At 36.0% G+C, this 15,825-nt stretch overlaps 2 protein-coding genes across 2 annotated transcripts; one reads left to right on the top strand and one right to left on the bottom strand.

Moving 5' to 3' along the window:
- The first annotated feature begins 1,242 nt into the window (after nt 1–1,242).
- On the top strand, nt 1,243–7,623 carry LOC114215189 (olfactory receptor 4P4-like). Its single transcript, XM_088017486.1, is given in 3 exon segments — nt 1,243–1,314; nt 6,644–7,576; nt 7,579–7,623. Coding segments are annotated over 3 exon segments (1,050 nt in total).
- A 6,416-nt stretch (nt 7,624–14,039) lies between these two features.
- Nucleotides 14,040–14,969, bottom strand: LOC114215323 (olfactory receptor 4C46-like). The gene has a single exon (XM_028111253.2). The coding sequence runs from the start codon at nt 14,967–14,969 to the stop codon at nt 14,040–14,042; it is 930 nt and encodes a 309-aa protein (XP_027967054.2).
- Nucleotides 14,970–15,825: the final 856 nt, after the last annotated feature.

Genomic DNA, 15,825 nt, shown 5'->3' with positions numbered 1-15,825 from the left:
AATGATGTGGTATTTTCATAAAGATATCCCAGAAGATCAGCAAAGCAGACTAGAGAGCCCAGTGGTAGACCTGCACATGCATGCAACTAATCTCAGCAAAAGTCTGCAGTCAATTCAGTGGTGAAAAAATAGTTTTTGCAATAAATGATAGTGGAAATATTGGGTATCTTTATCTACCCCACAAAACAAATAAAACAAAAAAGGCAAAAAACCTTTTAATCTATACATCACACTGGTACAGATTTATTTAAAATGGATCTTAGAGCTATATGTAAGATGTAAAAGGTAAAAAAAATGGTGTAAAATATAGAATATCCTCATGACCTTGGATTACCTGAAATATTTTCTGAATGTGAACTAAACGAAAAAAATTTTTGAGCTGAACAAGTGTCCAAATAGAGGCGCTTGGGTGGTGTAGTTGGTTCAGCATCCTTCTGTTGGTTTCAGGTCAGGTGGTGATCTGGTCCTGAGATCAAGCCCCTAGCATGGCTCAGCATGCAGCATATAGTCTGTTTGAGAAGTTCTCTCCCTCTCTGCCCCTCCACCATGTGCTTATTCTTTCTCTCTCCCTCCTGCCCTCCCTCTTTCCCTCGCTCTAAAATAAATAAATATATCTAACAAAAGTGTCCATAAAAATGATGATTTACACTTCACCAAAATTATAACTATGCAGCACAACTAGTAGGATGAATTAAACAGTTGAGGATGTGAATATAACATGTATCCTTCTCTAAGGGTTGTCCACGTGTGTGTACAGGGAGAGGGTTAGAGATATGACCAGCTATTTCCTGCCGTAGATTGGTACAGACTAGCTCTTCAGTGCAGCTTAGTCAGCACTGGGCATACCGCTGATGTAGACAAGCTCTAAATCACTGGGTTATAATGTCCTTTAAGATGAAGTTCTAAAATCCTTCATTTCCTCAAGGTTATTAAATATTTAAAGCCCCAAAAGAAGCAGTAAACTAGAATAACCTATTTTCTTGTTTCAATTGCTTACTGGCTATTTGAGAAAGTTATTCAAATGCCAGAACCTTCTGTGTTTTTATCTACATAGAAAAGTTAATAATATGTGTGTCAGAATATGTATTATTAGGAACATTAAATAATATGATGTACTTAATCCACTCAACAATCTCTCAGTAAATTTTTGTTATTCTTTGGCTAATGAGATTGATCTGAAACAGATTAAATATTATAAAATTTGATTTCCTGACACTTCTTGCATGAGAAAACTTTACATGCATGGACTGGCATATGGCAGAGAAACACTGCCTGGCTTCAGTGCATGCGGATGAGACTGAGTCTAAACAACCTGTGAATAGTCAGTAAGCAGAGAAAGAACCAGATGGGAAACACATTAAAGGCTTTGCTGTACTTTGCTTCCTTCCTCAGATTTTTCTATATCATTTTTGCTTTTCCTCCCTCCCAAGTTATGGGGAAGAGTTTTTTATTCATTTCTTTTTTTTTTTGTCTACCGTTTTCCAGCAGCTCATTCATCAATGCTAACATCATACCAATTATAATATCACAAGTCATTGATTTTATTTACCTACCTACCCTGCACACTGAAGATCTTTATAATTTCAAAAACTATAACAACAAAAACAAAAATGACCATAAGTGGCCCTCTTTGGTGCTTCTTGTCCTACCTCATTTCTGATTTCCTGAAAGCTCACCTAATACTATTTGAGGCTACAATTTCCCTCCTATTCTTCAGAAATCTGGAAGAGCACAGGGCGGTCACACTATAGCCTTTTGGGGCCTTCAAGGAAAAAGGGTCCGTTTTTTTTCCAGATAAGCAATTGTGGAAAGTTTATAGCCAAGAGCACCAAGCACATTTCTGTGACGATGGCTTTGCAACACTTGGGCCAGAACCTGTCTGGAAATGCCCCTGGGAATATAATTACATAAAGATTTCAAAGACCTATTAGTCATCATAAGTTTGTAATCTGTTCCTCTGAACCAAATTATCTTCAGGCATAGGCATAAAATAAAGGGATGATTCCTAGGACCTAAATAGTCGTGCTAACTTTTGCAGGAATATAAAAACCCATTTTGCTTATTTTTCTTCAGAGCTATCATTGGGCAGCTAAATCAGCTTTCATTTTTCTCACCTGCTTTCCTGAGGGATGAAGATCCACTGCTTGCATCACTGTGTCAGTGAATTTTGGAAGTCCACTTTGCTTGTAAATTGTAGAGGGTTTAAGACTTGTTGAAATTTTCCCAAAATATTCATGGAGAATTCATCTGGTTGTGTTTGAATTCCCGGGTTTCTAAATCTCTGCCTTTGATTCCAGATTTTGTTACTAGAGACAAACTGGAAGAGTGAGTATCTGAGGACGGGATGCTTCCTGATGCAGCCCCAAAACTAACCAGACAGCCACTCAGATCCTATAGTTAGTGAATTACCCTTGTCACCTTTGTTTGGGAAGGGTCCCACCACACACGTGCTAGGCTAACTGTGTGTTCTTTATATTACTTCTATATAACCTCATTCTAAAGCATATTACTTCTCTTGCAGCATATGACAATTTATTACTATAAAAATGTTTCAGCAAACTTTAGTTTTAATGGCACATTAGCTATAAACAAAATTCTCTCTTTTGGGGAGCAAAACAGTAGAGTTAGATAAACCATCTTCATGTTGGCAGTGAATTTGTTTCCCCAGCTCTTAAATACAGGCAGTCCTCCATACTCTTATTAAGAAACAGACCAGTTTATGCTTGAATATGTACAGTAACAAAGGGTTTCTTATATTTCAAAACATCTGCCTTCCTAAAACAGAGTAGTTTCATCTGAGTCAACCATGGTAAGGTTATAGGTAAGGTACCTTACATTCTGTTACACTAAGGGAAAGTTTGAATGTGTGGTAGAAACTTTTATTTAAATATGACAGGTTCTATTCCTTCATAAACAGCATTTTCAAAAAGGTACACATAATTTGTATTCAATAATACCAAGAAATTAAAAATATCATCTGTTTACCTTTTGTAGAAAAAAAATTAGATTAGTGATCAGTGTTAAGAAACAGACTAAATAACCAATTGATTAAGATATTAACAGAGTTTCAGTAAGAGATTGTTGAAATTGGTGTTTATCGTGATCATACTTGCTAAATCCATGCTATGAATGTTCTTTTTTATTTCCTTTATTTTCCCAATAATTGTGTGTGTGCATGACAATCTGTGGTCCTAAACTAATCACTCAGAGAGGAAAGACTGTAGAAGAAAAATGAGTTTTGAACCACACATGTCACTGGCTATTTTATGTTGCCTCATGTATTCCTCATTAAAATTCTGAATTTTGTAATGATATCTTAGTTGTAAACGAGGAAGAAGGGGCCTAAAGAGATGAAGCCATTTGCTCCAGGATGACACTGTTCAGTTAATTTGAGATGCCTCAGCTTTTCTACCCCTTTCTGTGTTGCTACTGTTTCAACCGCTTGTTCAGTGTTGCCTGATGTTCTTTATTTACCAATTGTGACTTCAGTTGTTCCATGGGTGGGTTCCTCAGTATCACTATATTGTTTTATGACAGTAATTCTCCTCAAATGACTTTTCTGTCTTCCCTTTACCTCTGCTAAAGGCACTGATCATAAAGCAAGTTCCCTCAGAATACAAGCTGGGGTTTTGAGCTATTGGAGATGAAATTCCAATGATGATCTAGAAAACAAGCAGGAATCCTGATGAGGAATTTGTAGTTTTGTAAAACTGAAGGCAAATTATTTCAAATGTTTTAGAATCAGCAAATCCAAGAATACTTGGGTTTATTAAATGTTCTGTACCTTTTTACTTACAATACATTCTCAAAAAGACAGACGGGGTGTTGGTTAACCCATCGTCTTGTATATTCTTTTCTGCTCAGAGGAGGAATCAAACGAGTTTTTCCATATCATTGGGGAGGGTATGTGCTATGGTGAGCACTGTGAAGTGTGCAAGACTGTTGAAGCACAGATCTGTGATCTCTGAAGCAAATAATACATTACATGTTAAGAAAAAAAAAGAAGAAGAAGATAGCAGGAGGGGAAGAATGAAGGGGGAAAATCAGAAGGGGAAATGAACCATGAGAGACTATGGACTCTGAAAAACAAACTGAGGGTTCTAGAGGGGAGGGGGGTGGGCGGATGGGTTAGCCTGGTGATGGGTATTAAAGAGGGCACATTCTGCGTGGAGCACTGGGTGTTATATGCAAACAATGAATCATGGAACATTACATCAAAAATTAATGATGTAATGTATGGGGATTAACATAACAAAATAAACAAAAAAGGAAGGAAGGGTTTTTCCATATTGTCCTTCATGACATCCCTCTCAGTTCTCTCCCATGAAAGATAGCCCCAGATTGAGGAAGAAACAGGATTTCTGTCTTTTCACATGTTATTTTAAAATCCTGAGAAATTACTTAAATTCTCTTGATATGTCTCTTCTGTTCAGAATCAGAGATTTGAATTGGTCCAGTGATTTCCACATTTCTATTGTTCTTAGTCTACTTAGATAAATGTTGCCTATAAATCAATTTATTTTAGTAATTAGGTATACCTGAAAAATTAACATTGTTTCTACCTCATAAGCAAAGATTAGTATCAGTTGCAGTAAGTAGAAGATAGGTCAATGATCCTCACACTCCTAAAGCTTTTCAGTACTCCTTTGTTACAGTTAACTGCGGAACCCTCTGTGACATATTTATATTATTTTGTTATATAAAGGAGGCTAGGGATCCTTGTTATAGATCCTGAAAGCAAAGTAAAAACAAACTGGAAATTTCTACATTCATGAGGTTAGAATTTTGAATAGTAATTTAAAGTAAAATTGATGTCTTACAGTACAGACCATTCTAAAAATGCCCTAGCTGTCAACTATTTGCCATCTAAAATCTTTTTGAGGAGTATCAATAACATAGATTTTAAATCTATGAGTCTCTACAATGATCGTTAAATAATATTGTAACAAAAGCATTTTGTAATTTAAATAGACATCTGGGGGCCCAGATATGTCTGTCACTTGAGATTCAGACTAAGGTAGAAGGTGCTAGCTTTGCAAACCCACTAGAATCAGATATTTCCTCCTTAGTGGGTAAAAGAGCTCTTGGAAGTGCTTTCTCTTCCTCCTAATCTCATTTTGCACTGATTTAATGATGTCTTAAGACATACATTAGATACAGAGATGTGAATTCCTGAATTTTTCATTTATTCATTATTGCAACAAATATCATTGAGTTCTAACTCATCAGGAAGAGTGTCTTCAAGTTACTTTCAGGATTATCCCCTTTTATTGGCATTGGATCTTTAGATTGTATCTAAAATATGAAATTTTCTGCCAAAGCCAGGACAAGTGCATCGTTCAAAAATACATGGGCAATTCAACAGTTTTATCTTTCCTTTATCAACTGCTATCACAAACATCAATGACAGCATGTATTTTTTAAATTGTATTTAACTCATGAATTATAAATATGACAAAAGAATGGGTTTCCTGAATATTTTTCAAGATTTCAATCATTAATTGATATTCTCTTTTGCTGTATTGTTTTCAACTATTCTTTGCTTTTTAATGTAAGAGCAATTCCATTGGTTTCACACGACCTACTCACAATATTTGACCAGGTAGGAAATTATAGTATGCTCTACACATCCTATAGTTCAGTAGTTCAAACAAATGTGCATTTCTTCAGGATTCATTCCCAGAAAATTAAGGGAATTTTCTCAGATAATTTTCAAAGAAGGAAAGTTGATTTTATGTGTAAGTTAAAAAAACTAGGAAATATGGAGAAAAATCTTTCCTTGTTTTAGACTAAATAATATAATTAGCAGTCCTTTATCTAAGAGTATAATTAATAGAAGTAACATGTATTTTCAAATAGTATTTAGATATTTAAATAATTACTAGTTATATTGAGTAAAATATGTATTTATTCTGTTTACTGCCATTATAAAAATATTTCATGATAAACTTATAAAAGTAGCATAAAAAGAAAAACCTGAGATTAAGAATTCCTCATATCAGTGAGGTCATATGATACATGTCTTTCTCTGATTGACTTATTTCGCTCAGCATAACACCCTCCAGTTCCAGGAAACAAACTGAGGGTTGCTGGAGTGGTGGGGGGTGGGAGGGATGGGGTGGCTGGGTGATGGACACTGGGGAGGGTATGTGCTATGGTGAGCGCTGTGAAGTGTGCGAGACTGTTGAAGCACAGATCTGTGATCTCTGAAACAAATATTATATGTTAAAAAAAAGAAGAAGAAGAAGATAGCAGAAGGGGAAGAATGAAGGGGGGAAATCAGAGGGGAATCGAACCATGAGAGCCGATGGACTCTGAAAAACAAACTGAAGGTTCTAGAGGGGAGGAGGGTGGGGGGATGGGTTAGCCTGGTGATGGGTATTAAAGAGGGCACGTTCTGCATGGAGCACTGGGTGTTATACGCAAACAATGAATCATGGAACACTACATCAAGAACTAATGATGTAATGTATGGTGATTAACATAACGTAATAATAAAAAAAAAGAAAAACTTGCTCAAATCAATAAATCAAGAACAAATATTCCTAACACTATTTATGATAATATGCATTTTAATTAATTTTATATATAATGTTGATAGAGTTAATATTCACCTAGAATTATCTTTTCTTTCTTTAAGCAGTGTAAGTCCTTAGGGGAAAGGTACACTAAATCCAAATATGTGAAAAGCCAGAGAAACATCTCAGAATTCATACTTCTAGGACTTTCGTATAACCAGAACATGCAAATATTTTGCTCTGTGCTCTTCTTATTCTGTTATGTTGCCCTGTTGGCAGGAAACCTTCTGATCCTTGTCTCCGTTCGATGCAGCCCTCTGTTTCACCAACCCATGTACTACTTCCTCAGCCACTTATTCACTATCGACATCTGCTACACCTCAACGGTTACACCCAAGTTAATTGCTGACCTGCTAGTGGAAAGAAAAACCATCTCCTACAGTAATTGCATGTTATGGGTGTTTACAATGCACTTCTTTGGAGGCACTGGGTTCTTCATTCTTACCACCGTGGCCTTTGATTGTTATGCTGCCATCTGCAAACCTCTCCACTATGTGATTATCATGAACCGGAAAAGGTTCAATCTTCTACTCTTAGCTGCTTGGGCTGGTGGGGCCGTCCATGCCTTTCTTCTATTTTCCACTGCATTTGGTTTTCCCTTCTATGGTCCTAATGAAATCGATCACTATTGTTGTGATATTTTTCCTTTGCTAAAGGTGGCCTGTACTGATACCTACATCACTGGTGTACTTGTGATTGCCTTTTCACGTATGGTTTCCTTAGTAACCTTTATTGTCCTATTTGTTTCTTATGGGACAATATTGTTCACTTTAAGAAATTTGTCAGCTCAGGGAAGACGCAAAGCCCTCTCCACCTGTTGGTGTCATATCACTGTGGTCATCTTATTTTTTGGGCCTGCAATCTTTATCTACCTTAGATCACCTACTATTTTTCCTGAGGACAAAATATTTGCTCTATTTCACACCATCATTGCTCCTATGTTCAATCCCCTAATCTATACTCTGAGAAATTCAGAGTTGAAAAAAGCCATGAGAAAGGTTTGGTCCCCATCATTATTTTCAAAGGAAACACACAGTTAATTTGAAGTTTATTGGCCAAGCAACTCTGAGAAAGAAAAGTGGGAGATAAGAGTGAAAAAGGCAGGGACTATCTCATGGGGTTTGTGGGCCATCCCTGTCATGAGGGGAGTGAAGGCCAGCAACAGGACCACAGGTTTAGAGTGATCAGTGAGCAAGTCCTGATTCTTGCATACCAGAAAATTGCAAACCAAGTTAATTTTGTGGGGTATTAAGATGGTATACATAGGGGAACCTTCATGAAAAAAATTGAGCCAAAGCAAATAAACCAAAAGCTTATATTACTAGTGAATTATAAAGGGAAATATTTTAATGATAGTTTTGTTAATACATTGCCATTAGAGGCCAGACCACACAGTGACAGACATTCTTTGGTAGTTCAGAAGTTGTAATCTTAAAAAAAGAAAAAAAAGCAATAATCTAAAACTAAAAGAATTAATTTAAATTTTTGATGGAATATATGTAAATATGTGTGTATATACACACACATATATATATCCCTTAGTTCTTACAGAAATCAGTTTTGCAATTCAATAGATATTTAGAGTAGAAATAGTTTTTTTTTTAGATTCCTTTTGTTAGAGAGAGAGAGCACATGAGTGAGCACAAGCAGGAGCAGGAGGGCGGGTTGGTAGGGTATAGAGAGAGAGGAAGAAGCCAACTATCCATCTGAGGCAGAGCTCCATCCTAGGACCCTGGCATCACAACCTGAGCCAAAGGCAGTCTCTTAAACAAATGAGCCACCCTGGTGCCCCAAGTAAAATCTGTTTTAAAGTGGTTCCTTGGGGTCAACTCTCCTGATGTCCCATTGAAATCATCAATAATAAATAGTGAAGACAGAGTGAGAATCTACAATTCTGAATGCTGAAACACACTTCCTGGCATTCCACCTACTGGCCAGAGTATAGTATCTTTTCCCATAAAGTTAAAGAACTATATATAAAAATTTCTGTGTTGCTCACTCCTACATGCCTAAAATTGATAACCAAATGATTAGTCCTTTGATCCACAACCAAAGACTTTTCCTACTTCAATGACAGAGACAGAGAGACAGAGACAGAGAGAGAGAACGAACTAGCAAAACAGAAATAAGATGGGATTTAACCACAAAGTAACTGAAAAAAAAAAAACTAATGCATTTTGTTTGCACATGGTTATTTATGGCAGCTTTATTCATAATCACAAAACTTCCAAATGTTGGAAGTCATCAAGATGGCCTACAGTAAGTGAATAAAGAAGTAATTGTATTTCTGGAGAATGGAATATTATTCAGGACTAAAAAGAACTGAGCTATTAAGGTCAGAAGATATATGCAGGAAACATAAATGCATATTTCAAAGTGAAAGAAGCCAATGTGAAGGGGCTACGTTTTGTATGATTTCAACTACGGGTCTTCCTCAACTTAAAAGGGAGTTATGTCCCAGTAAATCCCATCATAAGTTGAAAATATCTTTTTTTAAGATTTTTATTTTTTGTTTTTTATAGATTTCATTATTTGTGAGCGAGATAGTGTGTGTGTCTGAGAGAGAGAGAAAAAGAGAAAATGTGTGAAAGAGAGAGAGAGAGATCATGAGCAGGGTGGACAGACAGAGGGAGAGGGAGAGGCAGACTTCCCACTAAGCAGGGATCCAGATGTGGAACTTGATCCCTGGACACTGGGATCATGACTTGAGCCAAAGGCTGCTGCTTAACTAACTGAGCCACCCAGGTTCCCCAAAAGTTGAAAATATCTTATGTCAAAAATGCATGAAATACACCCAACCTACCAAAACTCATAGCTTAGCCTAGCCTACCATAACTGTGCTCAGAACACGTACATTTTTAGCCTACAGTTGGGCAAAGTCATCGAATACAAGACTTATTTTGTAAGAAAAGCATTGCATATCTCCTGTAACTTATTAAATGGTGTATTGTTCACAATAGTGTTTTATTTATTTATTTATCCATTTATTTATTTATTAAAGATTTTATTCATTTGATAGAGCACACAGGAAGGTAGGGGAGAAGCAGAGGGAGAGGGAGAGTAGCAAACTCCCCTTAGATCAGGGAGCCAGACCCTGGGCTTGATCTCAGGACCCACGGATCATGACCTGAGGTGAAGGCAGAGGCTTAAGTGAATGCACCACCCAGGTGCCCTTGGAACAGTTTTAGATTAGTCACATGCGATGCAGGTACTACAAGCATTCTGGAGGCACTGTGCAAAGAAGCATGAATAGTAAGAAAAAATAATGAGGGAGAAAAAATTAAGTAGAGTTTTTATAACAAGGAGAAATTGGACAAAGTGCCTCCTCAACAGCTACTAATAAAGAAACAAAACTATGGCAAGATTTGATTTTATGCTTTGAAAGAACATCACCAAAACATTTTTCAGTCTAAAGTTTGAAAGGCCATGTACTTAAAATGACCAACTTCTCTACTAGAATAAAGATCATCTTCATGTGTAGAATGGGTAGAATGGGTAAAAACAGCAAGATTATATATATTATTTTGTTACTGTATATATATTTAAAACACAGACCTTAAGGCAAGAGCCATTATCAATTGTTAAAATCATTCAATATCAAGAGAAGTGCCAACACTGAAACATTTACAAATCTGAATGTCTATACAGGTAGAAGAATAGAGAGAATTTGATCCAAGTAATAAATAGGAAACTATGGATATATAAAAAAAACACTACTCATCAGCTATTGAGTGAATAGGAGTTATTTAAAAGAATTCATCCTATTTTATGCCACAGTATATTCTCAACAAGTGTCAAATTATCTGAGCCACTCAGAGCAACTTCTCTAATGACAATTCAGTTAAAGTATGAAACAATAATAAAAGAAAAATGGTCAATCTCAAATATATGGTAATTCAGAAACATTTTTAATAAAAACTGAGTGAAAATAAATCATAATAGAAATTAGAGAATAATCAAAAATAAAATTAATACAAATACTATTTATCAAAAAAGTATATCAATGTTTAGAGGTAAATCCCTAGCTTGTGATAAAACATAAAATACATTATTATATCAATAGATGATTTGTTACCACCTAATTGTAACTACACTTGAGCTTAGCCAAAACACTGGGTGTTGAATGTCAGTGTTGGATCATTAAATTCTACACCTGAAACTAACATTACACTGTATGTTAACTAACTGGAATTTAATTAAAATATGAAACAAACAAAAATAAGTAAAAAAAAAGAAAAAATAAATTTTACAACTGAAACTAATATTACACTGTATGCTAACTAACTGGAATTTAAATAAAAATTAGAAAAAAACTCTAATTGTAACAATGCCCAAAATATTACCTATAAATAAATAAATAATAATAAATAATAAATTAGTTTTAAAAAAAAGACTGACAATGCCAAGTGTTGGTGAGGTTGTGGGGAAATGGGAACTCTCACACACTGCTGGTGGAAATGTAACAAAACACCACCACTTTTGAAAACACTTCAGCAGTTAAAATGCTAACATACACTTATCATATAATTCAGCAATTCCACTCTTAGGTATCAACCCAAGAGAAATGATAACCTATGTCCCCACTAAGGCTTGCTCATGAATGTTCACAGCTCATCATTCACTATGGCTATTACCTGGACACAATTCAAATGTCCATCAGCTAGTGAATAAGTATACAAAATGTGGTAGAGCCATACTGTGGAATACTATTCTTTCTTAAAGAAGAACAAACTACCAATAATAAAATATGATAAACCTCTAAAACAGTATGGTAAAGGAAGAATTAATATTGTCTTTTAATAGTATAGTTTTTAAAAAAGTCAGTTTCTTTCCTGGTTATGCTATGTGGCTTCACAAATGAATCAAGGGAAAAACTGACGTGTCTTTGAGCAAAAGCTCTGCAGATTCCTTCATGTCTCAGCAGTTGCTGTCAATGTGTATAAAACTTGGATCCTCAGTTCCATCCTGTACCCAGAAATGACAATTCTCATGGTAAATGTCCTTGTTGTTTCTCACCTCAGCTGAGTTTACCCCCCATTTTTAATCTCATTCTTTCTACTTCTTTCCTTAGTAGCTGTGCAGTCTCTTCAGAGAGGATTCTCTGTTTTCCACCTTTGCTACCTTATCATGTGGGAGCACGTGTCTGCTATTTCACTCCTTCCCATCTAGAAATCTGGCATTTACATTTTTCTCTGAGCTGTAAAGGGTCTACTTGGAAAATGTGAGTCCTTAGACCTGAAGAATGAAGGAAACAGCATCCTAACAGACAATTCTGATTCCATTGCTCACTCCTCAGAAACTGTGGGTAGTGGCCCATTGCCCTTGGAATAAATCTAACTTTATGTAAGAACAGTGTTGTATGTAGAATTTAACATAAGTTGACCAAAGCACACGTATTTGATCTTAGAATTCACAATGATGGATGGGATCAATATGTTTATGTCAGGTCAAACATGGCATAGATTCTGAACCTGTCATATTTTAAATGTGAGGTTTGGACCAATTAGCTCCAAGTCCATGAGCCTTCTTGAATTAATTAATCTGCACATTTTGGATAAGCAAATGACTCAAAAGAGGTTTTACAACTATATGCCTATTAGGATGGCAAAATATGGGACATCATCACCAATTAAGGCTGGTGAGGATGTGGAGCAACAGGAACTCTCGGTTTTTGCTGGTGGGAAAACAAAATGTGCAGCCATTTGGGAAGATATTTGTCAGTTTCTTACAAAACTAAACAATTTAGCAATCTCACTCCTTAACATTTTTCCAGAGGAGTTGAAAACTTATGTCCACAAAAAAAGCCTGCACATGGATGTTTAAAGGCAGCTTTATTCATAATTGTCCATAAAATTGGAAGCATCCAAGATGTCCTTCAGTAGGTTAGGATAGATGAACTACAACATCAGACAGTGGAATATCAATCAGTGCCAAGAGAAATGAGCTACAGGCCATGAAAAGATATGGAAGACCCTTTCAGTGTGTTCCCCATGGTACTCGGCATTCAGCTTTAACAGGGTTATGAGACTCTTCCTGATCTTCCCTTCGCTAACTTTCTAGTTTCATGTCTTACTAATTAGACTTTTAGGAGCTCAGCATCTAGATTATAACCCGATACACAGTAGGAGCTCAATAATTAATTATTGAATGAACAGATGAGCCAATAGCCACAACATATTGAAGTGATTATGTTTTCTGCATACTCTTTTTCACCCCCTGGCCTTTGTTATGCATCCTCTCCTAGGAATATTCTCACCCTAATGCATGCCTATTCACTCACTCTGATGATTCCCAAATCATCCTTTGTGCCCCTTTTTGATTTGTTTTCATTTAGGAAGTCTTCCTGACCCCTTGGTCTTTGTTGTGAGTCCTTCAAACATGTTTTCTCAACACATTGTGCTGCCACTACCTTCCCATTTATAACATGGTCTTCTCATATTCTGCTCCCTGCTGGGTGTCTCTCAGTGTATTTGAAGCTTTCTGATGGCAAGACCCTGGTTCCTCTCTATTCACCTCTGAAGTGGGATGGACTAGCAACCATCAATGTGTCCGATATATTTTTTGTCTAGAAATATCTATTGATTAGTGAATGGAGATATATATATATATATATATATATATGGAATATATTTATAGTGAATTTTTTGTGTGTAGATGGAACCACATATTTTTAAAAACAGCTTTTCATAATGAAATGTTACCTAGAAGTAATCTAATTAACAGAGAAAAACGGCATGAACAGCTCACATTCATATGATGATGAAATATTTCTGAGAGCAGAGAATCAAGGTAAGCTATTTGTCCCTTCACTGAGAATCTCAGTTTCAATCTTTCTAAATACATAGTTTAATCAGGAGTTCAAACAAATTGTGGTTTCTCAAAGAGATCTATCTAAAATCCTCAGTCTGAATCAGATAAAAGTAGGAAAAAAGTCCCTTGTCTCTACTATTATTTTTTTGCTCTACATTTTCTTGACTTTATTCAACTTCCTTCATACCATTATTCACTCATTCAATATTTTTTGTGCCCCAGACATTGTGCTGCCTTGTAGAAACTATTTTTAAGAAGTAGTCAAATACTCTATAGAGTGTGACTTTATTTAATAAACAGAAATTCCTCTCAAATAATAAGATGTTCATTTATTTGATTCATCATTCTTTCTTATGGATTAACAGTCTAAGATGGATGACATGAACAATACAATATGACTCTAAAGTTTACAAGGAAATTTGGAAGCAGGGTAATCTTTGTTACCCCTCAGATGTTAAATGGCTCTTTGCTTTTATAGTCTGTGGTTAGCATTTTTTCTTTCTTGCACACATTTCTGCTCCACTCAGTTCAGAAGTTATAATTCACAGTAGTTTGCTTTTTCTTTATTTGGTAGGTATTCCTTTCTAAGAACTTCCAAAATGTCCTTTAGACCTTTGTTTTCATTGAATCAATGTTGGGCTTCAGCCATATTTATTTCTCACCTGAAATAACTTTTCTACTACACAATTTCCTAATGGCATTTTTCATCTGGTCATTTCTCAAGGTATAGATTAAGGGGTTTAACATGGGCGTTATCAGAGTGTAGAACACTGCAACTGCTTTATCAATAGATAAAGTAGCTGCAGGTCTCATGTACACAAATATGCTGGGAACAAAGAATAGGACAACCACTGTGATGTGGGAGACACAGGTGGAGAGGGCCTTGCGCTTTGCCTCCAAGCTGTGGTTCCTGAGGGAGTGCAGAACGACCACATAGGAGATGATCAGGAGGAGGAAGTTTAGCAGACAGATGAATCTACTGTTGGCAGCAACGAAGAGCCCTAGAGTGTGGGTATCAATGCAGACAAGATTGAGCAAAGGGTTCAGATCACACATAAAGTGATCTATGGCATTAGGGCTGCAGAAGGGTAAAGGGATGATGAAGAGGATCTGTATGGTGGCATGAAGAAAGCCCCCCAACCACACCACTCCCATTAACAGGCCACACACTGGTCGATTCATGATGGTCGTGTAGTGCAGTGGCTTGCAGCTGGCCACATAGCAGTCATAGGCCATCACAGTGAGCAGGATGACATCAGCACCTCCAAAGAAATGCTCCCCTAAGATTTGGGTTATACATGCATTGAATGTGGTGGTCTTCTTTTCACGGAGTGAATCCATGATCAGTTTAGGCATATTAATTGAAGAATAGCAGGCATCAATGAAGGAGAGATAGGCCAGGAAATAGTACATGGGGGACCCCAGTAACAGGCTGGCAGTGATAGTGACCACGGTGAGCATATTTCCTACCACAGAGACGATGTAAATCACCAAAAAGACAACAAATATGATTTTTTGCATCTTTGGATTCTCTGTGAGCCCCAGTAGAACAAACTCTGTCACATTGTTCCTGTTTCCCATTATTTCATATCATGAATCCTTGTATTACCTGAAAAAAAATCCCTTTGGATTAATGTAAATTTGAATTTATTAAGCTTCTTCCTCTAGTAATACATACCTAGATTCTATTGAGTTGTGGATTCTCATATGTTTTTTGTCAGAGGGAAAGTTAGTCCCAAAATTTATATTGCACAGCATGGAACCCTGAAAAAAATAATACAAATTATACACAAAGTCTTTCGGAAAATAGAGAGAATACTACACAATTAATTATTGGAAGCCAGAATTGCCTAAATGCCAAGTCATATTACAAGAAAAATAATTGTGACAAATATCCCTTTTGAATCCACACCCAAAGATGTTACACAAAATACTAGGAAACAAAAATCCATAAATGTTTCTTAAAAAATGATAATTGACCATGGTGATGTGGAATTTATTCCAGGCATAAAAGGCTGATTTAACATTTACAAATCGGTGTAATTCACTAAGTTAACAGAATGAAGGAGAATCACAGGTCATTTCAATTGATGTAAAAATTATTTGATAAATTTCAATTGATAATTATGATTTAAAAAGGCTTTAACAAATGAAGAATAGAAAGGAACTTGCTCAGCTTAATAAGAAGCATATTTATAAAACCTACAAGCACCATATTATTTAATAGTAAACTCTTTCTAGCACTGGAACAAGTCAACCATGTCCCCTCAGCATTTCTTTTCTTCATTGACCCTTAAATTCTAGCCATTGTAGTAAGATGAGAGAAAGAAATAAAGACATACAGATTGGATAGGAAGAGACAAATTGCAAAAATATATTTATGTGCAGATGACATGATTATATAGGTAGAAAAAGTTATGTGGCCTACAAAAATTCT

The sequence above is a fragment of the Eumetopias jubatus genome, unplaced genomic scaffold (assembly GCF_037043125.1).
Source record: "Eumetopias jubatus isolate StellerSeaLion01/CBP00866 unplaced genomic scaffold, mEumJub1_p1.0 scaffold_13, whole genome shotgun sequence".
Classification (NCBI taxonomy): domain Eukaryota; kingdom Metazoa; phylum Chordata; class Mammalia; order Carnivora; family Otariidae; genus Eumetopias; species Eumetopias jubatus.
Note: the sequence above shows the minus strand (reverse complement) of the source record. Positions and strands in the feature narration are given on the sequence as shown.

What these genes read in the sequence shown, in the direction of transcription:
- LOC114215323 (XM_028111253.2), bottom strand. Translation starts at nt 14,969, where the DNA reads ATGGGAAACAGGAACAATGTGACAGAGTTTGTTCTACTGGGGCTCACA.